The sequence below is a fragment of the Branchiostoma floridae genome, chromosome 4 (genome assembly GCF_000003815.2).
Source record: "Branchiostoma floridae strain S238N-H82 chromosome 4, Bfl_VNyyK, whole genome shotgun sequence".
Classification (NCBI taxonomy): Eukaryota; Metazoa; Chordata; class Leptocardii; order Amphioxiformes; family Branchiostomatidae; genus Branchiostoma; species Branchiostoma floridae.
In genome coordinates, this window is record NC_049982.1 from 1342823 (window position 1) to 1370756 (window position 27934).

A 27934-nucleotide genomic window follows, 5' to 3' on the forward strand; every position below is an offset into this window, starting at 1 on the left:
TTTCCTACCTACCAACGGTTCACCCCAAAACCGTAGACAAGTCTCTGCTAAGTCATTCTCAAGCAAAATGACTATTACCAAGGCGTAGGCGAATCACCCTCGAAATTCGTACGATCGACATCCAGCCAAAAACAAAAAGATCCATAGATGACATATTAGAGCCATCTGTGATCCAAATTTGATCTCTCGTTGATGTTTACAAAATAGAAGAAAGGATTATTTTGATTAAAAACGAAAATGGCCACATTTTTAAAAATCGCTGATTATGTCCATTTTAAGTCGTGATAGGGTCAGAAATAGGTTGGGGATCAGTAAGGAGAGATTCGGCAGTCTGCGGCTAGAGGTCGGGATTATTGGGAATAGGTTAGATAGCATTCGGGACACTGTCGGGAGTAAGTCATTTACTGGTCGCGGGAGATGGTTAGGACATGTTTGGCGCTAAAAGATAGGCATGGCTTAAACTGGTCAGACTGCTCCCGAACTACTGCCAACCTGAGTCGGATAAGGGTCGGCTGGTGTTCGGGAGCTAAATTCGGCTATGTGTAAGGTAAGCTTTGCTCCTCCTGCCATCTTAACACGAGCCAGATAATGAATGCCAAAATGAAGTATCGATGACACATCAGGACTGGGGCTGCTCCATAACCTGCCTCAACAGAGAACAAAACCGCCTACAAAATCTTGTTGAGAGTGGCCTGTGTGCCACCTCACAACCTCTTCTCCAAAGACATATGTCTGGTGGTACTCTGCCACTATTTCCACGGCAAAGTCTCCACGCAACTTCACTCGCCTGTGCCCCCCAATACTGACTTTCCCAGCAAGGACACGTTTTGCCACGGAAGCAAATCACCCTTTCTTCCTTGGAAGGAAGTTCTATGCTGTAAGATTCTTTGCTTTACACCATTATGAAACAAGCTTCCTAGTGATGGGTAAGACATTAAACTTTTCAAGTCAAAAGTGAGAAAATATCTGCCATAATAATCCTGTACTAGAGATGTACGTGAACCTTATGTACTAGATATAACGCTTCATAAACCACAAAAAAATCAATTGTCTGCATGGCAAGTATTAATCCTATATCCAAAACCAAACTAAACTAAACCCGTCAACTAATACCTGTATAGTAACTGTACCCCACCCTTGTTAGCTGGAGATGTACACGAACATAGGAAGGATCTGCATGCTCTTTTTCGCAAGGCGTAAAAAAGCCTTTTTAAATTTCCATAATTCGTAAGGAAGCTATTTCACTTTAGGTAATTCGTAATGAGGATGGAAAATTCACCGTAAAGCGTAGCCAGCGCATTTCACGTAAACCGTAATCGAGCCTAAAAGTTGCACGTAAAGCGTAATCGAGCCTAAAAATTAACCGTAAATCGTAGCCTGGCTTAGCTCCCAAATTTCGTAAGTCGACGCGTAGTCTACTAGTAAATCTAGCCTCTCAAAGAAAGGAAATTGCGTTTCAGAGGATGAAGATTTCCAAATTTCACCTGGCCGACATGGTAAAATGTACTACATGTGCATAAACCACAAAAATCAATCGACTAGCAAACAATAATCTTATCCCCAAAAGCCCAATTACTACACCAACAGAATCAGCCTCTGCCATGTGGCGCTCTATAAAGTCCTTTTAGGACCGTCAGAGTCATCTGACATTACAAGTACAGAAGTCAAATAGGGGAATGCAAAAAACATATCCATTGAACATCACCCATGTGCTTGCTCTACAGAGACTCTAGTGCTAGCCTAAAACATCAGGAAAGCGTTGTCACAAATCCATCCGATCCGGTTTGCCAGCCGGTGCCCTCAGAGCTGTGGTTGTGGAACTAAACCGCTGAAGAAGTCACGCTGAAAAGCCCGGACTTTGCCAGCTCCAAAACAGACTTTTAAAGCTAGCCACTGAGGTGACAATCCATGTATTAAAGCATATCTACAGACAAGTGAAGGAGAAAGCAAGTCCCAACACACAAGGCTGGTAACAGAGATGCTCCCAGAACTACAGACGAGTCTGCACCTTGCCTACGGTCTCCAAAATTCTAGAAAGACCTGTCCACATCCTGCATTATGACTACCTGGTTTCAGATCTAGACACTTCCCAAAAACAGATCACAGAGTGATAGTGCAAGGCTTTTAGACGGCCAACTGATTCATCACCGATCATCATAGCCACCATTTCGCTATAGATCTAGACGGGCTCAGAAATAAGACAAACAAAGAACAACCGCAATGAAGATCACTCTAAACAAAGTATAGATGAACCTTGAGCTCGTGTTAAATGTGATAACACTCTATAGGCCTGCAGTAGCTCAATGGTTGGTCAACATGCCGCTTGATGCCCAACTGTAAACCGGATACCCAACAGAAATACTCATAACCATCAACACAATATCCAACAGCTACTATCCACAACATTTCAGTAATCATTGATACGACGTAAATCATGGAACAGAGAGAGTTGCCTTCGTTTCACAACATGTTTAACTCTGCAGTCTTTCCTAGTATGCTTCCTTTTTATCGCCCGCCCGTGCATGAACAAACTGTAACTGACGGATTTACTGCAATCACCTGTCCCCGACATGTCCTGATATGTGCAGATCTGTTTGATAAAATGTTTCCACTTTCATCAAGGATACGGCCTATCAGTCAGCTTACGACAAAAGGTGAAGATCGTTTATCTAGATCCGTGCATGGAAGAAGCTATTAGTTGGATATACGAATGAAAAATATTGAAATACTGCAAAGGAAACAACTGTGTAAAAGCAAAATTCTTATGCAAGAAGAAGAATGTCTAGGGGTAAGGAACCCAAGAATTACTATCGACTGGAATAATCTACCATATTCAACCACCTTCAGGCTGAGGTGTTACAACACCTGAGGAACGGCCAATAAAACAGTAGTACTGCGCCCTGGGTGAATTTTCCAACACTATTGGGGTGTTACCCAGTAACCATACAAGAATAAGAACACAACCTAAGGCAGCGTAGACTGGGGGCCAAGAGTTAGCATGTGTGCTATTGGTAAGGGCTACAGTCCTTCCGAGGGAGAGGCGACGCAAGCTGGTGGGGTTTTGTACCTCGCAATCACGTTAGAAGGATGGCTATGCTTATCTATAGGAGTAGAATTTTCCCGATAAGACAGGATAAAGCTAACAAGGCTAGCTTGTTCTTGTGAATATGTAAGTGGTTTGCCTCAGTACCACAGTTTAACGGCTCTGTGATACGAAAACTATCTAGCGACAAGAAAATATATTTCATAAACCATGGCGAGATAGACACCTGAGTCGCTTCAGAAGCGTATCATGCAATATCAAATATAACGTTAGTTGGCACACTCACCAGCCGGTGACGCGAAGACAGATGCAGTAACGCCGCAGAGGCACAGCAGAACTTCCTTCCACATGTTGAGGGCCCGCGGACACCGTCAGACTCGGCCGAACTGTGGATGTAACAGGCGACGATATTAGTCAAGCTTTGGTCACGTTATTTACATGTAAAAGGTTTGGAAACAAAACAGCCGAGCATCAGGCTCAGGTGAAGGACCTGCCATTGTTTATCTAGCGGCTACAGTTACACAGGAAGCGGACATGAATTGTGCATGATATGAGTGATCTCAGGGTAGCATCGTCCAATAACCATTGGTCCAATAAAACAGTCTGCCCATAGTGACAACAACAAAAAAAGAAGAAAAATTCCGTTAACCTTTAGGCCTGTCACAATATGAAAAGGCAAAGGAAAGAAAGCAAGGCATATTACACTACTGTACATTAGGTGAGCGAAATACTTACAAGAGTAGTCCGGTGTCAGTCCCGTAGTTCAGTTCTGGTGCCGAGAGTTGGGTGTCTGGAGAGTTCTGGTGCCGAGAGTTGGGTTTCTGGAGAGTTCTGGTCCCGAGAATTGGGTGTCTGGAGAGTTTTGGCTGGAGCCAAGAGTTGGGTGTCTGGAGTTTCGGCTGAAGCCGAGTCTGAATGAGCAGCGGAGCTGGCGGAGGGATACTTATACTGACATGTGGGCGGGTATTGCTGATCGCTTATTGGTGCAAAGTGATGAAAACTGTCAACAACATGATGTCATTCGACACAAGACCCTGCCAACGTGGACAGTGAAACGTCACAAAACAGATCCATAGACGGGGGTTCAACGTCCTCGCTGTGCAGCAAGATGGGTAGTCAGTTGTGAACGTACTCAGGATTAACGTCTCATTTAAACACATTTCAAAAAAAATATGGACAGTAGTTGCTCCATCCAACATTAATGACATTACCGCAATATGATGACACTTTAATGCTATACCTGCTTCTTACTTTCACAAGACTTCTTGGGAAGTCGTACTTGCCAGAAACAAGAGAATACACGATTCACTGCAGTTGAAGTCCCCCGTTAGTGCAACCCGTTAATTTCAAATGTCTACACTTTTGTCGCGCACATACAAGCTCATCTCAAATCTACCACGTAGCTAATAAGGATACTGCTTAAAGTGATAGAATTCTGACTAATACTAATAAAACCCTGACGAATGTGACAAATCTGTTAGTCAACATGAGATAGCGTTAATGGCCAACGGTTCCAGACCGGCAGATCGTCCTTGAGAGGCAGTCGTTATTATAAAAATCAAGCCAGTTTGTACACGTAATTAATAAAAGAAGACGTTTTCACGCACACAGAACCACAGAACTGAAATCTTTACCGACAAGCGTAGCAGACCTTGAGCAAAAAAAAAAAAAAGAAAATTTCACACATAAAGTCGCACAACCTCAGTTTTAACCGACAATGAACGTATAAATTAGTACATTTTGCAACTGATTAATTGGAATGTCCTTCTACTGAGGCAGTGTGTAGGTGTATGTTATTGAGTTTTTGCTTTTGTTGTTTTCAACACGTACTGTGGGTGGACCTTTTGTTCTTTAGATCCTGGTATATCTCACGCAGAAGGGCGTTAGACCTGAACCCCGGGCTGATGACCGTCCCTGACCGGCCTGGGCTGGCGAGTCCGGTTGTGTTACGGTGGTGCGGAAGAAATGAATTTCCAAGACAAGCTAACAGGCATGCGTTATAAGATTCTGGTCTGCCCAACTTGTGTCGAATATAATATATCATCGTTAGAATAAAATTAAAACGTTTCAAGGGATAATCAACAAGAGAGAGAATCAACAAGGGATAATCAACAGGAGATAACCGGCAAGAGATAGTCAACAATTATGTGCACAGCAGTTGCCCCAGCTTAATTGTTCAAAATCATGAGCATAATGTAATATGATATAGTATGATATAATATAATTATTTATGCTTGACTTTCTCATTTCTACTTCACCTCTTGATATAAACATGAGTCTTTCATTTATACATTATTTATTGTCCAAACATAGAAGATTTCCTGCAATTAATTTGATACGAAAATAGAAACGGGTGTTGTATGATGACTTAAGTACATTTACCGTACATATACAGACGCAATTGTAGTTATGAAACTCGTTGAAAATAGACAAAACCGCTATTTATCTTACATGAGATGGGGTTAATAACCTGCGGTTCCAGACCAGCAGCTCGTCCTTGGGACAGTGTTCATCTCAATATGAAGCTTCAGTATTGCAAAAACAATATCACTTCGCAGACCTATAGTTTCAGCATAAAAAGAGAGACTTTGCATATGATAAACCGATTTTGTAAATTGTATCAAACGATGATAACCATTTGACGATACTTATGTGTTTAAGTGAATGTTTTCAACTTGAGCAAACTAGTTCTGTCCTATCAAAGGTACTGTTATGCCTCATAACTAAATGCTTTATGCCTAAGTGATAGAACGATGCCTTGTAGTAATACAATTCTGACGAATGTGACAAATCTGTTAGTCAACATGAGATGGGTTAATGACCAGCGGTTCCAGACCGGCAGGTCGTCCTTGAGAGGCAGCCGTCGTTACAAACATGAAGCCGGTTTGTCATGTACAAAAAAAACTTTTTTTATGCACACAGAACCACAGAACTGAATTCTTTAACGACAAGCGTAGTGGAGCTTGAGCAAAAAATAGAGAGAGAGAGGGACTTCACATATAAGGTCGCACAACGTCAGTTTTAACCGACAATGAATTAATACATTTGTAACTAAATTAATTGGAATCAGTGTCCTTGTACTGAGTCAGTGTGTAGGTGTGTGTTATTGAGTTTGTGCTTTTGTTGTTTTCAACACGTACTGTGGGTGGACCCTTTGTTCTGTAGATCCTGGTTCATCTCACGCAGAAGGGCGTTAGACCTGAACCCCGGGCTGATGACCGTCCCTGATCCTCATCTCACGTAGAAGGGCGTTAGACCTGAACCACGGGCTGATGACCGTCCCTGATCCTCATCTCACGTGGAAGGGCGTTAGACCTGAACCACGGGCTGATGACCGGCCCTGATCCTCATCTCACGTGGAAGGGCGTTAGACCTGAACCCCGGGCTGATGACCGTCCCTGATCCTCATCTCACGCAGAAGGGCGTTAGACCTGAACCCCGGGCTGATGACCGTCCCTGATCCTGTTCAAACCATCTCACGCAGAAGGGCGTTAGACCTGAACCCCGGGCTGATGACCGTCCCTGATCCTGTTCAAACCATCTCACGCAGAAGGGCGTTAGACCTGAACCCCGGGCTGATGACCGTCCCTGATCCTGTTCAAAACATCTCACGCAGAAGGGCGTTAGACCTGAACCCCGGGCTGATGACCGTCCCTGATCCTGTTCAAAACATCTCACGCAGAAAGGCGTTAGACCTGAACCACGGGCTGATGACCGTCCCTGATCCTCATCTCACGTAGAAGGGCGTTAGACCTGAACCCCGGGCTGATGACCGTCCCTGATCCTCATCTCACGCAGAAGGGCGTCAGACCTGAACCCCGGGCTGATGACCGTCCCTGATCCTCATCTCACGTAGAAGGGCGTTAGACCTGAACCCCGGGCTGTTGACCGTCCCTGATCCTCATCTCACGTAGAAGGGCGTTAGACCTGAACCACGGGCTGATGACCGTCCCTGATCCTGTTCAAAACATCTCACGTAGAAGGGCGTTAGACCTGAACCACGGGCTGATGACCGTCCCTGATCCTGTTCAAAACATCTCACGTAGAAGGGCGTTAGACCTGAACCACGGGCTGATGACCGTCCCTGATCCTGTTCAAAACATCTCACGTAGAAGGGCGTTAGACCTGAACCACGGGCTGATGACCGTCCCTGATCCTCATCTCACGTAGAAGGGCGTTAGACCTGAACCCCGGGCTGATGACCGTCCCTGATCCTCATCTCACGCAGAAGGGCGTTAGACCTGAACCCCGGGCTGATGACCGTCCCTGATCCTCATCTCACGCAGAAGGGCGTTAGACCTGAACCCCGGGCTGATGACCGTCCCTGATCCTCATCTCACGTAGAAGGGCGTTAGACCTGAACCCCGGGCTGATGACCGTCCCTGATCCTCATCTCACGTAGAAGGGCGTTAGACCTGAACCCCGGGCTGATGACCGTCCCTGATCCTCATCTCACGTAGAAGGGCGTTAGACCTGAACCCCGGGCTGATGACCGTCCCTGATCCTCATCTCACGTAGAAGGGCGTTAGACCTGAACCCCGGGCTGATGACCGTCCCTGATCCTCGTCTCACGTAGAAGGGCGTTAGACCTGAACCCCGGGCTGATGACCGTCCCTGATCCTCATCTCACGCAGAAGGGCGTTAGACCTGAACCACGGGCTGATGGCCGTCCCTGATCCTGTTCAAAACATCTCACGCAGAAGGGCGTTAGACCTGAACCCCGGGCTGATGACCGTCCCTGATCCTCATCTCACGTAGAAGGGCGTTAGACCTGAACCCCGGGCTGATGACCGTCCCTGATCCTCATCTCACGTAGAAGGGCGTTAGACCTGAACCCCGGGCTGATGACCGTCCCTGATCCTCATCTCACGCAGAAGGACGTTAGACCTTAACCACGGGCTGATGACCGTCCCTGATCCTCATCTCACGCAGAAGGGCGTCAGACCTGAACCCCGAGCTGATGACCGTCCCTGATCCTGTTCAAAACATCTCACGCAGAAGGGCGTTAGACCTGAACCCCGGGCTGATGACCGTCCCTGATCCTGTTCAAAACGTTAGACCTGAACCCCGGGCTGATGACCGTCCCTGATCCTCATCTCACGTAGAAGGGCGTTAGACCTGAACCCCGGGCTGTTGACCGTCCCTGATCCTCATCTCACGTAGAAGGACGTTAGACCTGAACCACGGGCTGATGACCGTCCCTGATCCTCATCTCACGTAGAAGGGCGTTAGACCTGAACCCCGGGCTGATGACCGTCCCTGATCCTCATCTCACGTAGAAGGGCGTTAGACCTGAACCCCGGGCTGATGACCGTCCCTGATCCTCATCTCACGTAGAAGGGCGTTAGACCTGAACCCCGGGCTGATGACCGTCCCTGATCCTCATCTCACGCAGAAGGGCGTTAGACCTGAACCCCGGGCTGATGACCGGCCCTGATCCTCATCTCACGCAGAAGGGCGTTAGACCTGAACCCCGGGCTGATGACCGTCCCTGATCCTGTTCAAACCATCTCACGTAGAAGGGCGTCAGACCTGAACCCCGGGCTGATGACCGTCCCTGATCCTCATCTCACGTAGAAGGGCGTCAGACCTGAACCCCGGGCTGATGACCGTCCCTGATCCTCATCTCACGTACAAGGGCGTCAGACCTGAACCCCGGGCTGATGACCGTCCCTGATCCTGTTCTCACCATCTCACGTAGAAGGGCGTCAGACCTGAACCACGGGCTGATGACCGTCCCTGATCCTCATCTCACGTGCAAGGGCGTAAGACCTGAACCCCGGGCTGATGACCGTCCCTGATCCTGTTCTAACCATCTCACGTAGAAGAGCGTTAGACCTGAACCCCGGGCTGATGACCGTCCCTGATCCTCATCTCACGTAGAAGGGCGTTAGACCTGAACCCCGGGCTGATGACCGTCCCTGATCCTGATCTCACGTAGAAGGGCGTTAGACCTGAACCCCGGGCTGATGACCGTCCCTGATCCTCATCTCACGTAGAAGGGCGTTAGACCTGAACCCCGGGCTGATGACCGTCCCTGATCCTCGTCTCACGTAGAAGGGCGTTAGACCTGAACCCCGGGCTGATGACCGTGCCTGATCCTCATCTCACGTGGAAGGGCGTTAGACCTGAACCCCGGAATGATGACCGTACGTGATCCTGTGCAAATCATCTCACGTAGAAGGGCGTTAGACCTGAACCCCGGACTGATGACCGTCCGTGATCCTCATCTCACGTAGAAGGGCGTTAGACCTGAACCCCGGGCTGATGACCGTCCGTGATCCTGTTCAAACCATCTCACGTAGAAGGGCGTTAGACCTGAACCACGGGCTGATGACCGTCCCTGATCCTCATCTCACGTGGAAGGGCGTCAGACCTGAACCACGGGCTGATGACCGGCCCTGATCCTCATCTCACGCAGAAGGGCGTCAGACCTGAACCACGGGCTGATGACCGTCCCTGATCCTGTTCAGAACATCTCACGTAGAAGGGCGTTAGACCTGAACCCCGGGCTGATGACCGTCCCTGATCCTCATCTCACGTAGAAGGGCGTTAGACCTGAACCCCGGGCTGATGACCGTCCCTGATCCTCATCTCACGTAGAAGGGCGTTAGACCTGAACCCCGGGCTGATGACCGGCCCTGATCCTGTTCAAACCATCTCACGTAGAAGGGCGTTAGACCTGAACCCCGGGCTGATGACCGTCCCTGATCCTGTTCAGAACATCTCACGCAGAAGGGCGTTAGACCTGAACCCCGGGCTGATGACCGTCCCTGACCCTCATCTCACGCAGAAGGGCGTTAGACCTGAACCCCGGGCTGATGACCGGCCCTGATCCTGTTCAAAACATCTCACGTAGAAGGGCGTTAGGCCTGAACCCCGGGCTGACCGTCCTTGGCCGGGATGGTGAGTCCGGTTGAGTGACGGTGGCGAAAAAAAGTGTATTTTCATGAACACTGTGTTGTAAGATTCAGGTCTTTTTTAATCTTAGTACCTGTACTTGTGCTCGTTTCTTACTGACCTATTGATCAACCCGAGTCTTGCACACGTCAGAACAAGATTAACTGCAGTTGATTTTTCTCCTAACTAAGATGTTAGTTGTATTCGCGTTTTAGCACATCTACACTGCATGTTAAGAAACAACTCAAGTTTACTACCGTAGTTGATAATGGGCCGTGTCTTGTCCTAACGCTGAAAATTAAATAACTTCATCCTTCATTAGTAATAAAACCTTGATGAAAATGTAAGAAAAAAAAACTTTTTTTTTTTTTAACTTGAGACAGAGTTAATGATCAGTGGTTCGGATTGGCAGCTTGTCATTGAGGCAGCGTTGATCACTTGGCTAAATGCTCTATGTTGTATATGTTAATGTCATCTCTACACAGACTTTATTTATTCATCAGAGGCTCAAATCGGCCTGTAGGCCGCTATTCATTGAGGTCATGAGGGAGGTAAGGATCAGATGAAATAGAACACAACAGGGATACAGCTTACATTGAGTACTGATAGATCATCACACATACATGGTACAAAACATATAATAAAGCGAAAATCCAGTGTTATAGTCCGTGTCCGTTCGTTTTGTTTATTTCTTTTACTTTAAGAGCTCGAGTCACTTTTAAGTCAGGTCAGATTGGAAGCCGCACGTGTGTGGTGGTAGGTAGTTCCAGTCATTGAGTCCACGGTACACTAATGTATCCATGACTGCGTTTGTTCATGAAGAGTAAAGTCTGTGATGGTGACGCGATGGTGGCGCGATGGTGACCCAATGGTGACGCGTTGGTGACTCGACGGTGACGCGTTGGTGACTCGACGGTGACGCGATGGTGACCCGATGGTTACGCGATGGTCACTCGATGGTGGCGTGATGGTGACGCGATGGTTTGTTTGTGACGGTGACAGCGTCTTTTGATCATCGTCACTTGACCCCTCAAGAGTCAATTTTCACACGGGAGATTTTTTTCATTACACTTTGATCTGGATTCATTACAATATTGTCATTGTTATGTTGGGGTGTTTTGGTCTGGTCTAGGGCTGGGTACCGGTACAGAAAATTCAGGTCCAGGTCCGGTTCAGGTCCAAAGGATCAGGTCCAGGTCCGGACCTGAACCTGGACCTGATGCAGTATGACTCATATCAATGGTCCATTTCACTACAAAGAGATCTATTTGGTGGAGTATTAGACTTACACTGGCGTTTTAAAAACCTTCAACGCTAACTGCACCTGTACGATTGGCTGTAAAACGTGGTAGAAATTACTATAAACTCTATTCTACTTCACTCTTGTTATTTTCTTCCACCTGCAAGCGCCAAAACGTGTGAATGCCTGATAAAATAATCTGTTAATTTTCTAATCGGTCCAACATCCGGTCCACCTAATTTTTTCAGGTCCCGATTTTGTACCGGTACACTGTACCGATACCCAGCCCTAGTCTGGTCTATGTAACCTTAGGTGCCCCGGAAGAGCCCATTCTCGCAGGGGGTAAAGCCTTTAAGATTTAGATTTGGAACGATTCGATTTTTACATGGGATAGTGGTGGAGCGAACTGTGCTGTATTTGCTCCCGAGTAAATGTCAGGCTTTTCCAATCATAAAATGTTATTTTTACGATGCAAAGTGGATGATATCCTTGATTGCAGAATATGATGTCTAGTCGTCCGAGGTTGGTTACCACCCCTTTGTTTTTGACTGCATCTGCCATTAGGAGAAGTGTGCGACGTTGTACAATTGCCCCTTAATTGTCCCTTCCAGATACCACAAGGTGCTAGGCTGTCATTGCAGACAACTAGTCTTCTTCGTCTACTTTCACTGTAAAGGACACAACCTTGAACGCTACAGTGATTGACCTGTGGGGACACATTTAATAACTAAAGACATTTGTTTTTCAATGTTTGGTCTCAGGTCTGGATATTTCTCTGTTTTACAACGCCATCTTACTTCTCACGGTAAAACTGCCAGATTCACATGCCGAACAGTGATAGTATTTTCTTGTTGCAAAGGGCACGTAGTTTTAATAGAGCAAGTGAAAACATGTAACACACGCACACCCCTGAGCGCGAATGGACGGTTCCGTTGCGAAGAAGCAAGATGGCGGACATCGGGTGGCAACTTCTGCAGACGACACTTTTCCTTTAGTTTGAGGAAATATTTGACCTCCCCATAATGTCTGAATGTCTAAACATGTGCAGTTAGTACAGGCTACGAATTTTCTGACTGAGTTTCCGTTTGAAATTTGGTTATTTCATGAAGTACATGCTTCTCGCTGCTCCGACTTCGCATAATTTTCCCGCCATAAACAAAGCTGCAGACGACCAAGTTGAGGTTCGCACCGCTTTGGTAGGATTTATTGTGGATTCATAACAATATATCGTTGTTCATGAGTTGATATATCTACAGCATTAAATCAACATAATATACAGATGCAAAGAATCTGCAGTTTATGTGTATCCTGTTTATTTTGTTTGTTTTTTTGAGTCATTCAAGTTTGTGTGTGGAAAGGGGGGAGGGGGCGGATTTTTACAGAGGGGACATTTTACTTAGCAAGTAATCGGAGTTAGCAAGCGAACGTGGAGAGCCAGCGGTCAATACGGAGGATGGTACTTAGATGCTCAGTAACATTTTACTCAGCTATACCGACATTTCGTTCATTAAGTCAAATACATACAAACAAGCGAAACATCAACATGTCTGTGTTAAACAATGTTTGTATGGGGTGTGGGATATGCTTGTGTGTAACTTTGAAATCATTTCTTTTTTTTGTAAATTACCATCTTTTTTTCTCGCCCAGTATATTTCCCTGCTACCCCATCATGCTCCCTGGAGAGACCTCCACCCCCCTCCCTGTGGCTGCCGAGGCCTACACCCCCCCTGACGCTCCCCCCTGCCGGTGCCAGAAGGCAAGACGGAGAAGTTCACGCCTCATCTTTAAGGAACGGTCGCTTAGCAACAGCCGTGCCATTCAGGATGGCCCCTTGGGATTCTTTGAGATCCTCCCAGCTGAAATGATCTACAACATCCTGTATGAGCTGTCCAGTGAGTCAGGACCTGCCTTCTTTGTGTTGCTCATCCAGTAAACTGCTGGGGATACCATCCGGATTGTAGTTCTCTCTAACGTTTATTATACACTTCATACAGTCACCTTCTTCCTTTTGTGTCACTATATGGTCAATTTTCTGCTATTCCGTCTGCGAACCTTGACATCTCTAATGTCTGGAATCATCCAAATTTGGGAAATTTGGAGCTTGTAAAGCATGGAAACTTTGTACCCATCGATGGGACACCTTCTTGAACATGTTTGTGGCGGCAGGTGAAGGTGCTGTTGCGCGACGGCCGATATTTTTGTGGATATAGAGGGCGTTCGCTAAAAAGACTTTCTGTGCTAGGCATTCGCTAAAAAGACCATCGAAAATCGTCAACTTTGATTTATGTCACTTTGGGTCAATGGATTGAGCAGGATTAATGCATTGGAACACAACGTCGACATATTCCAAGCAAAAAAAAATGAGATTTGTGCAGTGCGGACTTCTCTAGAGTGGCCGTTTGTGGGCATTTCCTAAAAAGACCCTCCCATTGGGGAGCATGCCACCACTGGGTTCAAGCGCTCGCTCGAACAGGTGTTCCAACACCTGAAACACCCTCTTGTGGGAGGCCTGTTGTCATCGAACGAGCGCTCTAGAACCCATTTCTTAATTTTCTCATAAGCTGACATCACCACCAAAAGGTTTGAATATACAGCTCCCCAGATGGGTAGCAGAAGTGAACATAGGAGTGAACTACTATCCGGATGCTACGAAGGCTAGTAAACTGCCCGATGGCAGAACACACCAGGTTGAATGTTCTGAAGAGAACAAGCTGTCTGGATAAGTTTATTCACTCACACAAGGAAGAGTGGTGGGTTACTGTAAATGCATTTAAGTTCGCAGTGATTTAATTTTGTGGTAGCGAAAAAAGGACTTTTCGTGGCAGTTTTAAGGTCGCAGTACTCCTCCATCCACTGTAGTCTCTTACTGCCATGGAAAAAATGTTCGCGGTGGTCTTAAATTCGCGGTGAAGCACTACCGCGAAAACCGCGAACATTAAAACACCGCAAAAGTTTCTGCATGTACATGCTGTAGTAGTGGCTGTTGTATTCTCATCTTCCTGCTGAATCTTTTTCAAAATTGTCTGTGAACCAATCACATTGGTTGACATGGGCTCTTAAGAACTTCTGCATGAGCTTTTTTTACATAGTTCCCTAATTCTTCTTCAATATATCATTGGAAGAAATAGATAGACAAATTACACCAATGGAGGTCAGACATCCAGGTAATAAGATACCCCAAACAATAGTCACTCAAGCTACAATGATTTTAGAAATGGTCTGATGTTTCAGACATTATCCGCTGCCTTTCACATCTATAATACCTTTCCCCCCCTTTTTCAGTAGTGGACCTGTCCATCCTGACCATTGTGTCCAAGGCAGTGCGCGGGCTGGTGGAATGTTTCATGGACAGCAAACGGGGGGAGGACAGGCTGCTGCTGAGGGTCTCCTTACACCAGCCGGCCTGCCAGGAGCACCATGCCAGCCTCATGCAGCACTTCCGCAGGCTAGGTCAGCTGTCAATCAATCAATCAATCAATCAATCAATCAATCAATCAATCAATCGATCGATCGATCAATCAATTAATCAGTCAATTAATCCCCCAGGAACTTTATTTTGCCGATTCTCTTCATTCTCTCCAATCACATCTACATCACCAAGCACAGTAGGGGCATCTTCTCTGGATAGTTTTAAAAAACGCTTGCAGATAGATGTGTAAAAGTTAGGTGTGATGGATCACTTAGTGTAATATAACCAGCTGCGGGCCGCACCGCGTGCCTGCGAAGCTGGTGTGTTTCGCTATGAAGGGCGGTTATACCGGCTATATTAGATACAGATACAGATAATGTAATTTTATGTAGTAAATCTAAAAACCCCATACTATATATTAGCTGTTCAGTCAAGATCCCTAACCTGACACACCTCTGCTTTCTGTCCCCAGGAGTTCTACATAAGAGAGTAACTTGTCTCTACACAACAAGGGACAGGCTCAGGATCATGGAGCAATTCATCAGAAAGGTTTGCTTTGTAGTGGACACTTCTTAGTAACTGTGTGAGCTTAATAGAAAGGTTTACTTCCCACTTTATCTATTTATTTACTATAATAGGACAACATTTCAATCTCAAAATGACAGATTCGGTAAGGATTAAGCAACATGGGGTCCCAAACAATATGACAGCCATGAAAAAAAAGGAAAGGAAAGTGATCTCGATCCAGTTTTAGCTCACTGAAGAGCTAATCTTCCACTGGTCGTGACAGAGGGGAAAGACGCTATGTACAGTATTTACAGGTTCAATGTACCGGGGAAATTCCCCTGGGCTCTTTTCGACAAGCACAATGAACAATGGACCACGGCTTAACATCCTGTCCTAAGGACTGCAACCCTTTCCAGTAGCATGCATGTCGGGTGAGCGACATAGCCGGGGTCGAACCCACGGCTTCTAGTTCCAGAGGCAAGGCCGCTAACCACTGGACTACGCGTGCTACCATGATAACACTGCATGAAAGATGTGGCAGATTTCAATGCTATTCTTCATCTTGCTTCTGTTCCAGCTGGACCTGCTGTCCTGCCTGAGCTGCTCCAACCACTGCCTGGCGCTGACGTGTTACGGGCGGTTCCTGCACACGGTCATCGCCGGCTGGGACGAGATGGAGTGTCTCAGAGTGTACGCCATCATCAACTCTCATGTGCAGAGGAGACTCACACAGGTCCTGCAGTCAACACATGGTGAGTGTTAAACTGTGATGAACACTGCAGAGGAGACTCACACAGGTCCTGCAGTCAGCACATGGTAAGTGTCAAACTGTGATGTACACTACACAGGTCCTGCAGTCAGCACACGGTTAGTATTAAACTGTGATGAACACTGCAGAGGCTCACACAGGTCCTGCAGTCAGCACATGGTGAGTGTTAACTGTGATGAACACTGCAGAGGAGACTCACACAGGTCCTGCAGTCTGCACATGGTGAGTGTTAAACTGTGATGAACACTGCAGAGGAGACTCACACAGGTCCTGCAGTCAGCACATGGTGAGTGTCAAACTGTGATGAACACTGCAGAGGCTCACACAGGTCCTGCAGTCAGCACATGGTGAGTGTTAAACTGTGATGAACACTGCAGAGGAGACTCACACAGGTCCTGCAGTCAGCACATGGTGAGTGTCAAACTGTGATGAACACTGCAGAGGCTCACACAGGTCCTGCAGTCAGCACATGGTGAGTGTTAAACTGTGATGAACACTGCAGAGGCTCACACAGGTCCTGCAGTCAGCACATGGTGAGTGTTAAACTGTGATGAACACTGCAGAGGAGACTCACACAGGTCCTGCAGTCTGCACATGGTGTCAAACTGTGAACACTGCAGAGGGTCACACAGGTCCTGCAGTCTGCACATGGTGAGTGTTAAACTGTGATGAACACTGCAGAGGCTCATACAGGTCCTGCAGTCAGCAAATGGTGAGTGTCAAACTGGTGAACACTGCAGAGGCTCACATAGGTCCTGCAGTCAGCACACGGTAATTGTCAAACTGTGAACACTGCAGAGACTCACACAGGTCCTGCAGTCAGCACATGGTGAGTGTTAAACTGTGATGAACACTGCAGAGGAGACTCACACAGGTCCTGCAGTCTGCACATGGTGAGTGTTAAACTGTGATGAACACTGCAGAGGAGACTCACACAGGTCCTGCAGTCAGCACATGGTAAGTGTCAAACTGTGAACACTGCAGAGGGTCACACAGGTCCTGCAGTATGCACATGGTGAGTGTTAAACTGTGATGAACACTGCAGAGGCTCATACAGGTCCTGCAGTCAGCAAATGGTGAGTGTCAAACTGGTGAACACTGCAGAGGCTCACATAGGTCCTGCAGTCAGCACATGGTGAGTGTCAAACTGGTGAACACTGCAGAGGCTCACACAGGTCCTGCAGTCAGCACACGGTAAATGTCAAACTGGTGAACACTGCAGAGACTCACACAGGTCCTGCAGTCAGCACATGGTGAGTGTCAAACTGTGATGAACACTGCAGAGGCTCACACAGGTCCTGCAGTCAGCACACGGTAAGTGTCAAACTGTGAACACTGCAGAGTCTCACACAGGTCCTGCAGTCAGCACATGGTGAGTGTCAAACTGTGATGATCACTGCAGAGGCTCACACAGGTCCTGCAGTCAGCACATGGTGAGTGTTAAACTGTGATGAACACTGCAGAGACTCACACAGGTCCTGCAGTCTGCACATGGTGAGTGTCAAACTGGTGAACACTGCAGAGGCTCACACAGGTCCTGCAGTCAGCACACGGTAAGTGTCAAACTGGTGAACACTGCAGAGGCTCACACAAGTCCTGCAGTCTGCACATGGTGAGTGTTAAACTGGTGATGAACACTGCAGAGGCTCACACAGGTCCTGCAGTCAGCACATGGTAAGTGTTAAACTGGTGAACACTGCAGAGGCTCACACAGGTCCTGCAGTCAGCACATGGTGAGTGTTAAACTGTGATGAACACTGCAGAGGCTCACACATGTCCTGCAGTCTGCACATGGTGAGTGTTAAACTGTGATGAACACTGCAGAGGCTCACACAGGTCCTGCAGTCAGCACATGGTGAGTGTCAAACTGATGAACACTAGAGAGGCTCACACAGGTCCTGCAGTCTGCACATGGTGAGTGTCAAACTGTGATGATCACTGCAGAGGGTCACACAGGTCCTGCGGTCTGCACATGGTGAGTGTTAAACTGTGATGATCACTGCAGAGGGTCACACAGGTCCTGCAGTCAGCACATGGTAAGTGTCAAACTGTGAACACTGCAGAGGCTCACACAGGTCCTGCAGTCTGCACATGGTGAGTGTTAAACTGTGATGAACACTGCAGAGACTCACACAGGTCCTGCAGTCAGCACATGGTGAGTGTCAAACTGTGATGAACACTGCAGAGGCTCACACAGGTCCTGCAGTCAGCACATGGTGAGTGTTAAACTGTGATGAACACTGCAGAGGAGACTCACACAGGTCCTGCAGTCTGCACATGGTGAGTGTTAAACTGTGATGAACACTGCAGAGGAGACTCACACAGGTCCTGCAGTCAGCACATGGTAAGTGTCAAACTGTGAACACTGCAGAGGGTCACACAGGTCCTGCAGTCTGCACATGGTGAGTGTTAAACTGTAATGAACACTGCAGAGGCTCATACAGGTCCTGCAGTCAGCAAATGGTGAGTGTCAAACTGGTGAACACTGCAGAGGCTCACATAGGTCCTGCAGTCAGCACATGGTGAGTGTTAACTGTGATGAACACTGCAGAGGCTCACACAGGTCCTGCAGTCAGCACATGGTGAGTGTCAAACTGTGATGAACACTGCAGAGGCTCACACAGGTCCTGCAGTCAGCACATGGTGAGTGTCAAACTGTGATGAACACTGCAGAGGCTCACACAGGTCCTGCAGTCAGCACATGGTGAGTGTTAAACTGTGATGAACACTGCAGAGGCTCACACAGGTCCTGCAGTCAGCACATGGTGAGTGTTAAACTGTGATGAACACTGCAGAGGAGACTCACACAGGTCCTGCAGTCTGCACATGGTGTCAAACTGTGAACACTGCAGAGGGTCACACAGGTCCTGCAGTCTGCACATGGTGAGTGTTAAACTGTGATGAACACTGCAGAGGCTCATACAGGTCCTGCAGTCAGCAAATGGTGAGTGTCAAACTGGTGAACACTGCAGAGGCTCACATAGGTCCTGCAGTCAGCACACGGTAATTGTCAAACTGTGAACACTGCAGAGACTCACACAGGTCCTGCAGTCAGCACATGGTGAGTGTTAAACTGTGATGAACACTGCAGAGGAGACTCACACAGGTCCTGCAGTCTGCACATGGTGAGTGTTAAACTGTGATGAACACTGCAGAGGAGACTCACACAGGTCCTGCAGTCAGCACATGGTAAGTGTCAAACTGTGAACACTGCAGAGGGTCACACAGGTCCTGCAGTATGCACATGGTGAGTGTTAAACTGTGATGAACACTGCAGAGGCTCATACAGGTCCTGCAGTCAGCAAATGGTGAGTGTCAAACTGGTGAACACTGCAGAGGCTCACATAGGTCCTGCAGTCAGCACATGGTGAGTGTCAAACTGGTGAACACTGCAGAGGCTCACACAGGTCCTGCAGTCAGCACACGGTAAATGTCAAACTGGTGAACACTGCAGAGACTCACACAGGTCCTGCAGTCAGCACATGGTGAGTGTCAAACTGTGATGAACACTGCAGAGGCTCACACAGGTCCTGCAGTCAGCACACGGTAAGTGTCAAACTGTGAACACTGCAGAGTCTCACACAGGTCCTGCAGTCAGCACATGGTGAGTGTCAAACTGTGATGATCACTGCAGAGGCTCACACAGGTCCTGCAGTCAGCACATGGTGAGTGTTAAACTGTGATGAACACTGCAGAGGCTCACACAGGTCCTGCAGTCAGCACATGGTGAGTGTCAAACTGGTGAACACTGCAGAGGCTCACACAGGTCCTGCAGTCAGCACATGGTGAGTGTTAAACTGTGATGAACACTGCAGAGGCTCACACAGGTCCTGCAGTCAGCACATGGTGAGTGTCAAACTGGTGAACACTGCAGAGGCTCACACAGGTCCTGCAGTCAGCACATGGTGAGTGTCAAACTGGTGAACACTGCAGAGGCTCACACAGGTCCTGCAATCAGCACATGGTGAGTATTAAACTGTGATGAACACTGCAGAGGCTCACACAGGTCCTGCAGTCAGCACATGGTATGTGTTTAAGGATGAACCATTATCATTCTCAACTGCTCTACGTAATGTAATTTTCTACATGTACAGATTCCCATCGTGATGAGCTTTTCTACAAGAGAGTTCTGCAGCAGACTGCACATATGTGACCACTCCTCACTGTCCTATGTGTACAGGTTGCCATGGGGATGATGAGCTGTACCTGCAGCTGTTCTACAGAAGAGTTCTGCTGGACCAGAGTGAACACTTGTTACTGTTCTACAGGAGAGTTCTGCTGTACCAATGTGAAAACTGATTACTGTCCTACATATAGTGATGATGAGCTGTACCTGCGGCTGTTCTACAGAAGAGTTCTGCTGGACCAGTGTGAACACAGCTTACTGTTCTACATGTACAGGTTGCCATGGCGATGATGAGCTGTACCTGCAGCTATTCTACAGAAGAGTTCTGCTGGACCACTGTGAACACTTGTTACTGTTCTACATGTACAGGTTGCCATGGCAATGATGAGCTGTACCTTTGGCTGTTCTACAGAAGAGTTCTGCTGGACCAGAGTGAACACTTGTTATTGTTCTACATGTACAGGTTGCCATGGTGATGATGAGCTGTACCTGCGGCTGTTCTACAGAAGAGTTCTGCTGGACCACTGTGAACACTTGTTACTGTTCTACATGTACAGGTTGCCATGGCAATGATGAGCTGTACCTTTGGCTGTTCTACAGAAGAGTTCTGCTGGACCAGAGTGAACACTTGTTATTGTTCTACATGTACAGGTTGCCATGGTGATGATGAGCTGTACCTGCGGCTGTTCTACAGAAGAGTTCTGCTGCACCAGTGTGAACACTTGTTACTGTTCTACATGTACAGGTTGCCATGGCGATGATGAGCTGTACCTGCGGCTGTTCTACAGAAGAGTTCTGCTGCACCAGTGTAAACACTTGTTACTTTTCTACATGTACAGGTTGCCATGGCGATGATGAGCTGTACCTGCGGCTGTTCTACAGAAGAGTTCTGCTAGACCAGAGTGAACACTTGTTATTGTTCTACATGTACAGGTTGCCATGGGGATGATGAGCTGTACCTGCGGCTGTTCTACAGAAGAGTTCTGCTGCACCAGTGTAAACACTTGTTACTTTTCTACATGTACAGGTTGCCATGGCGATGATGAGCTGTACCTGCGGCTGTTCTACAGAAGAGTTCTGCTAGACCAGAGTGAACACTCCTTACTGCTCTACAGGAGAGTTCTGCTGCACGTATGTGAACACTCCTTACTGTTTCACGTGTACAGGTTGCCATGGCAATGATGAGCTGTACCTGCGGCAGACAGTACAGGAGAGTTCTGCTAGACCAGTGTGAACGCTACTTACTGTTCTACATGTACAGGTTGCCATGGCGATGATGAGCTGTACCTGAGGCTGTTCTACAGAAGAGTTCTGCTGGACCAGTGTGAACATCAGCTAGAACGAGCGTTCTGGCTCAGCCGAATGCTGAAGCCCCTTCCCATGGTGCACCAGGCCCGGATGCTGTACCTCCTGTTTGGGCCCGTCTGTTTTCAGGAGGGTGAGAAAAACTGGTTAGAAATGTTTGTTTCAGACCAGGAAACTTTTGAAATCTATCAGGGCTTATAGTCCTTGGTGCATATGTACTTTTTTCACCTACTATTCAACTTTTCAACTTTTTTCGTGACTCTAGATACACTAATACACACCAAAGTACATGTGTAGCATTATGTACTTAAAGATACTTTTGTTAACTAATGTGCATCAATTTCTATTGAAATTCTAAAGTTAGCTGGTCAGAGAATTTCAGGTTCAAGCTCTGGAGGGAGCCCAGTATAGTCTGTAGTCTACTTTAATTCAGGTGCACACAACCTTGTTAATGCAACAACTCAGGAGAGTAAGACTAGTATTTAGTGCACAAGTACCTTTCTGTGCATTTTGAGGTTTAAGAGGTATAGCAGTGCATCTATTAAAAAAAAAAGAATTTACAACCCTGCCATTCAAGATCTGCTGTTTCTTAATACTCATTTGTAGAAAAAGACGAAAGTTTGTAAAATATTGCCTGCTGTTTTAACAGATGGTGCGGTGTGGTTAGAGATGGGGGATGCAGAAAGCAACACCCCCGCCTCCACAGTGGTACTGGCCGAGCTGGGATCAGCCATCAAGACTCTGCACAACTACTGCAGGGAGTGGACAGAGGATGACATCATCGGGGTCATAGAGGAGGTCACTGGTAGGTCAGAGGGCACATAATCATGACTGTCAAAGTTCACAGGTCAATTTTATATGATGTGCAAAGTTAGGTTCGTAAAGGTTAATTGTCACCAGGGTCAGGTGACCCCATCAGGACTAAAAATGTACAAGTCAAGTTGCATGTCAAACATGATGTGGTTTCGAGGATATAGGAGTATTCTTGTACCCAACAAGGTTGTACTTACTGTGCTGACGTTTCGGTGTCAGACACCTTCCTCAGAGCGATCTGTCTGGAGTTCTGCTTCTCACAGCTATATGTTATAAGCCGATGTAGGTGGCGCTATTATTACACAATCCCAATAAGTACAACCTGGTTGTGTACAAGAATTCATCTATATCCTATATTATACCAACTTGATGAAATTTTTTTTCAGACTGAAGTTCTGAAATAGTACTTTGAATATTTCTGACTATTCACAACATCTCTTAGAATTTCACGATTTTGTTTATTTCCAGTTAACCAGGGTTTCATCGATATGTTGCCCTGCTGGGTTTTTCAAAGAACCTTGGGGGAAAACCTATACATACATGCCACATAACAGTTATTAATAACAATATCAACTCAAATAAATGGTTATACAGCAAGAAGCTACAAATATCAATGCATTGCCAAATGAACTCAAGATAAAATAAAGCAAATCAAGTGTACAATGTTATGTACAACAATATACTACTGAAAATTAAAATAAAATGCTCAGATTTTTTACTAGCAATGTAAATTTTTACAAAATATTGCAGGCCTAGGCTGCAAGTATGTTCCTGCTAAACATTTGTTTTCAGGTGATAATGACTAGTTTATAAGATGACTGAACTGAAGCACACAAAGAGTAGAAAGCCTGTAGCTCTTTCTTCAAGGTATAAATAAGGTAGCATCATTTTTTTTGGAAAAAGAGATAATTCTAACAATTAACATTATCTGTGCCCAAATCAGAAATATGCTAAGTGGAAAAAAACTATTGCACAACTGCTTGTAATGTCTGAAGATTTAAGAAATCATATCCAGTTGTTTGACTAAGTATTATTTGGCATATTGTACAACAGGTGGTAGATACCATAATCCAATGTGCAGTTTTGAAAAGGATCAGTAGGTGGCACTGTTGAGTTGTGTAGCTGAGGTTTTAAAGTTGATGTTCTTTTATTCCATCAATGACCAATATTTCACAAGTTACAAAATTTAAAGAAAGGAAATGACGCTTTTGAAAATACGTAATTAATATTAGAAGGTCCCTTTTGGCCTTGTTTATCTGAAAAAGATAAGCAATACATTATGTTTGGTGGAAATTTACATATCTAATGTACATGCAAATTGACCAAAGAGTTTCCCTGGTACAACAAACCTGTCAATACTGTACATTAGCCTAGAGTTGAGCCTTGTTCGCTTTGGTCTGCAGTGCAGGTAGGGACCTTCGGGAGGGGACCAAAGCTAACAAGGGTCGGCTCCAAGGCTAAATACACATAACGTCTGTCTTTATCAATTTCACTTTTAACACTTACTTCCCCAGCGCTCCCGGAGACTTGGACGCCCGAGAACGTGGCGCGCCTGCTGACCCTGTGTGGGGAGAAAATCTGTGTGAAACTCGATATGACATTTCACTTTCACTTACTTTCCCCTGCCAGCACTCCCAGAGACCTGGACGCCCGAGAACGTGGCGCGCCTGCTGACCCTGTGTGGGGAGAACATCTGTGTGAAACTTGATATGACATCACTTTCACTTTCTTCCCCCAGCGCTCCCGGAGACTTGGAGGCCCGAGAACGTGGCGCGCCTGCTGACCTTGTGTGGGGAGAACATCTGTGTGAAACTTGATATGACATCACTTTCACTTTCTTCCCCCAGCGCTCCCGGAGACTTGGACGCCCGAGAACGTGGCGCGCCTGCTGACCTTGTGTGGGGAGAACATCTGTGTGAAACTTGATATGACATCACTTTCACTTTCTTCCCCCAGCGCTCCCGGAGACTTGGACGCCCGAGAACGTGGCGCGCCTGCTGACCCTGTGTGGGGAGAACATCTGTGTGAAACTTGATATGACAATTCAATTTCACTTCCTTCCCCAGCGCTCCCGGAGACCTGGACGCCCGAGAACGTGGCGCGCCTGCTGACCCTGTGTGGGGAGAACATCTGTGTGAAACTTGATATGACATCACTTTCACTTACTTCCCCCAGCACTCCCGGAGACCTGGACGCCCGAGAACGTGGCGCGCCTGCTGACCCTGTGTGGGGAGAACATCTGTGTGAAACTTGATATGATATCACTTTCTCTTACTTCCCCAGCGCTCCCGGAGACCTGGACACCCGAGAACGTGGCGCGCCTGCTGACCCTGTGTGGGGAGAACATCTGTGTGAAGTTGCTGGGCAGCAAGGCCATCAACGGGAGGCTGGAGGAACTGGCGGAGGTCATAGTGCACCTGGCAAAGGTAAATACCCTCTACCTCCCTACATTGCCACCTACATCCTACCATAGCACTCTTCCCTAACTTATGGTATGTAGGCCCATCTAACCCTTCAATGAGCCATAAACATATGTCTCTCTCTCTCTCTCTCTCTCTCTCTCTCTCTCTCTCTCTCTCTCTCTCTCTCTTTCTGTATCTCTGTCCTTCCCTCTCTGTCTCTCTCTCTCCCTCTTTCTTTCTCCTTCTCTCTCTGATCTCTCTCTTTCTCTCCCCCTCTCTCTCTCTTTCTCTCTCTATCTCTCTGTTTCTCTATCACTCCGTCTCTCCCTCTCTCTCTCTCTCTCTCTCTCTCTCCCTCTCTCTCTCTCTCTCTTCAGTTCTACCATGACCCTGCCCTACATTATGGTACAGGGGCCCATCTAACTCTTCCCATAAACTGTAGGCTGAAGGAGCTGGCAGAGGTGCATGCACCTGGGAAAGGTACCATATCTCATCCAAACCACTCTCTCTGTATATATATCTCTTCCTCTCAATCTCTCTTTCTCTCTCTCTCTCTTTCTAAAATATTGCCAAGTTTATTTGAGGAGCACTACAGCACCCAGCAGGTGATACAGGTGACCAATCGGTTCTGTTGCTACATGGATATGGTGGTTATAGATTGATTTATTGATTGATTGATTGATTGATGGACAGGTGTGTGTGAAGGAGCACTACAGCACCCAGTGGGTGATACAGGCGACACTTCGTGTCTGTCGCTACATGGATATGTTGTGCTTGATTATATGATTTATTGATTCATTGATTGATTGACAGGTGTGTGTCAAGGAGCACTACAGCACCCAGTGGGTGATACAGGTGACACGTCGCGTCTGTCGCTACATGGACATCCCTGCCGACAGGAGAAGTTTCCTCATGGCCATTCCGCAGACTTTCAAGGAGTTTCTGATGGACATGCATGATGATGCAGGTAAGGACTGTACCACTGAGGACAGAGGGGTTCTCATGGACATGCACGACGATACAGGTAAGGACTGTACCACTGGGGACAGGGGGGTTGTCATGGACATGCCCGATGATGCAGGTAAGGACTGTACCACTGGGGACAGGGGGGGTTCTCATGGACATGCACGATGATGCAGGTAAGGACTGTACCACTGGGGACAGGGGGGTTCTCATGAACATGCCCGATGATGCAGGTAAGGACTGTACCACTGGGGACAGGGGGGTTCTCATGAACATGCCCGATGATGCAGGTAAGGACTGTACCACTCCATGGGGACAGGGGGGTTCTCATGAACATGCCCGATGATGCAGGTAAGGGGCCCGATGATGCAGGTAAGGGCTGTACCACTGGGGACGGGGGGGTTGTCATGGACATGCACGACGATGCAGGTAAGTACGGCGTTTAGTGAGGGGGGAGGGCCGGTCGCCAGAGGGTCGGGTCAAAAAATTTTTGCTAGGCCCTCCCCCCAGGTAAAATTTTTTTTGCTAGGCCCTCCCCCTGGCAAAATATTTTTTTGCTAGGCCCTCCCCCCTCCTATCAACTTTGAAAAAATATTCAAGACGCCAATAAAACAATGCGCTCCCATTTGGAAATGTGCTTTGTGTCCTACTTTTTCATGATTTTCATCGCGAAGCAGATCTCTCGCCCGTAGTAAAAAAAGGAAAACAGAATGGCTCAAAATATCTGCTTAATAATAGAAGGATAAATATCTGCTTCATGGAGGCATATATATTTGCTTTATAGAAGCTATTTCATTGATTTGATATCAAAACAACACCTAAAAAGCATTTGTATCTGGATTTCTAGTAGATTTGCGCCACGAAGCGGTGCGCGCCCCGACCCCTTATTTACGTATTGCAAGCTCGCGGGCCGGGCCTGAGCGGCTTGACGGAAACCATTTTCAATGTACATGTACATATACATTGTATTTTTTAACTTTTTCCTGGTTCTGTGGTGGTAATAACTTACGGTAAATCGGGGAAAAAATGAAAACCAAAACGACAACGCGATTGGACTAACCAAAACTGTAGTGGGGAGGGGGGCGCCGACGCATGAAACAGAAAAAAAAACAGTTGGAGCCTAACTTCTGCTTGGAGAGTACATTTTTCACACTTGGACCTTATAATGTAAATTGCACTGTTGAAAAAGACTTAACTTCTAACGTTGTCAACACGGACCATGTTACTCCTGATGCCTAACTGCTCAGTCTGTTGTGGATCTGATCTGCTATGCCATTGCTGGACTATTCTGTGGTGGACTAGTTAGGCAGACTTTTATCCACAAGCCTGGTAACACCATTATCCAAACCATTATGCTACATCAAACCCAACCAACTGACATCTTATATTAACAAGCACACCCCACATGCTGTCATCCATCTATCTCTTTCCCATTCTATCCATCCCCAAACACAGAGACCTATTCTACATGATGTCATCCTTTTCTCTCTCTCCCATTCTATCCATCCCAGGGCACAGACCTGTACTACATGCTGTCATCCTTCTCCCTCTCTCTCATTCTAACAATCCCACCCCCACCCTTAGGGGAAGACACGGACCCCACAGACCTGTACTACACGATGTCATCCCTCCCCCTCTCTCCCATTTTAACCATCCCACCCCCACCCCTAGGGGAAGACACGGACCCCACAGACCTGTACTACATGCTGTCATCCTCCCTCCCTCTCTCCCATTCCAACCACCCCCACCCCCAGGGGAAGACACGGACCCCACAGACCTGTACTACATACTGTCATCCTTCCCTCTCTCTCCCATTCTAACCATCCCACCCCCACCCCCAGGGGAAGACACCGACCCCACAGACCTGTACTAAATGCTGTCATCCTCCCTCCCTCTCTCCCATTCTAACCATCCCCACCCCCAGGGGAAGTCACAGACCCCACAGACCTGTACTACATACTGTCATCCTCCCCCTCTCTCCCATTCTAACCATCCCCACCCCCAGGGGAAGTCACAGACCCCACAGACCTGTACTACATGATGTCATCCCTCCCCCCTCTCTTCCATTCTAACCATCCCACCCCCACCCCCAGGGGAAGACACCGACCCCACAAACCTGTACTACATGATGTCATCCCTCCCTCTCTCTTCCATTCTAACCATCCCCACCCCCACCCCCCACCCCCAGGGGAAGACACAGACCCCACAGACCTGTACTACATGTTGTCATCCCTCCCCCTCTCTCCCATTCTAACCATCCCACCCCCACCCCTAGGGGAAGACACAGACCCCACAGACCTGTACTCCATGCTGTCATCCTCCCTCCCTCTCTCCCATTCTAACCCTCCCCACCCCCACCCCTAGGGGAAGACACCGACCCCACAGACCTGCACTACATACTGTCATCCTCCTCCCTCTCTCCCATTCTAACCATGAGTCCGAAACCAGGAAATAGTC

General features: G+C 47.2%; 1 protein-coding gene across 2 annotated transcripts; it reads left to right on the forward strand.

Annotated features, from left to right (window-relative positions):
* The first annotated feature begins 12077 nt into the window (after positions 1–12077).
* LOC118414631 (F-box only protein 47-like) lies at positions 12078–27354 on the forward strand. Of its 2 annotated transcripts, none has more exons than XM_035818809.1 (10): positions 12078–12379; positions 12831–13075; positions 14466–14633; positions 15065–15141; positions 15677–15851; positions 21256–21432; positions 21949–22104; positions 24396–24538; positions 25328–25481; positions 27232–27354. In XM_035818809.1, exons 2-10 carry the CDS (start codon positions 12853–12855, stop codon positions 27348–27350), a joined length of 1392 nt encoding a protein of 463 aa, XP_035674702.1. In that variant the 5' UTR covers positions 12078–12379; positions 12831–12852; the 3' UTR covers positions 27351–27354. The 2 variants fall into 2 exon arrangements, with proteins under 2 accessions (XP_035674702.1, XP_035674703.1); XM_035818810.1 differs by having other exon boundaries at positions 12078–12364.
* Positions 27355–27934: the final 580 nt, after the last annotated feature.

What these genes read in the sequence shown, in the direction of transcription:
- LOC118414631 (XM_035818809.1), top strand. Translation starts at nt 12,853, where the DNA reads ATGCTCCCTGGAGAGACCTCCACCCCCCTCCCTGTGGCTGCCGAGGCC. An exon ending in GGTCCTGCAGTCAACACATG is followed by an intron (nt 15,852 to 21,255) that starts GTGAGTGTTAAA and finishes CTACATGTACAG; the next exon opens with GTTGCCATGGCGATGATGAG. An exon ending in GGTCATAGAGGAGGTCACTG is followed by an intron (nt 22,105 to 24,395) that starts GTAGGTCAGAGG and finishes TTACTTCCCCAG; the next exon opens with CGCTCCCGGAGACCTGGACA.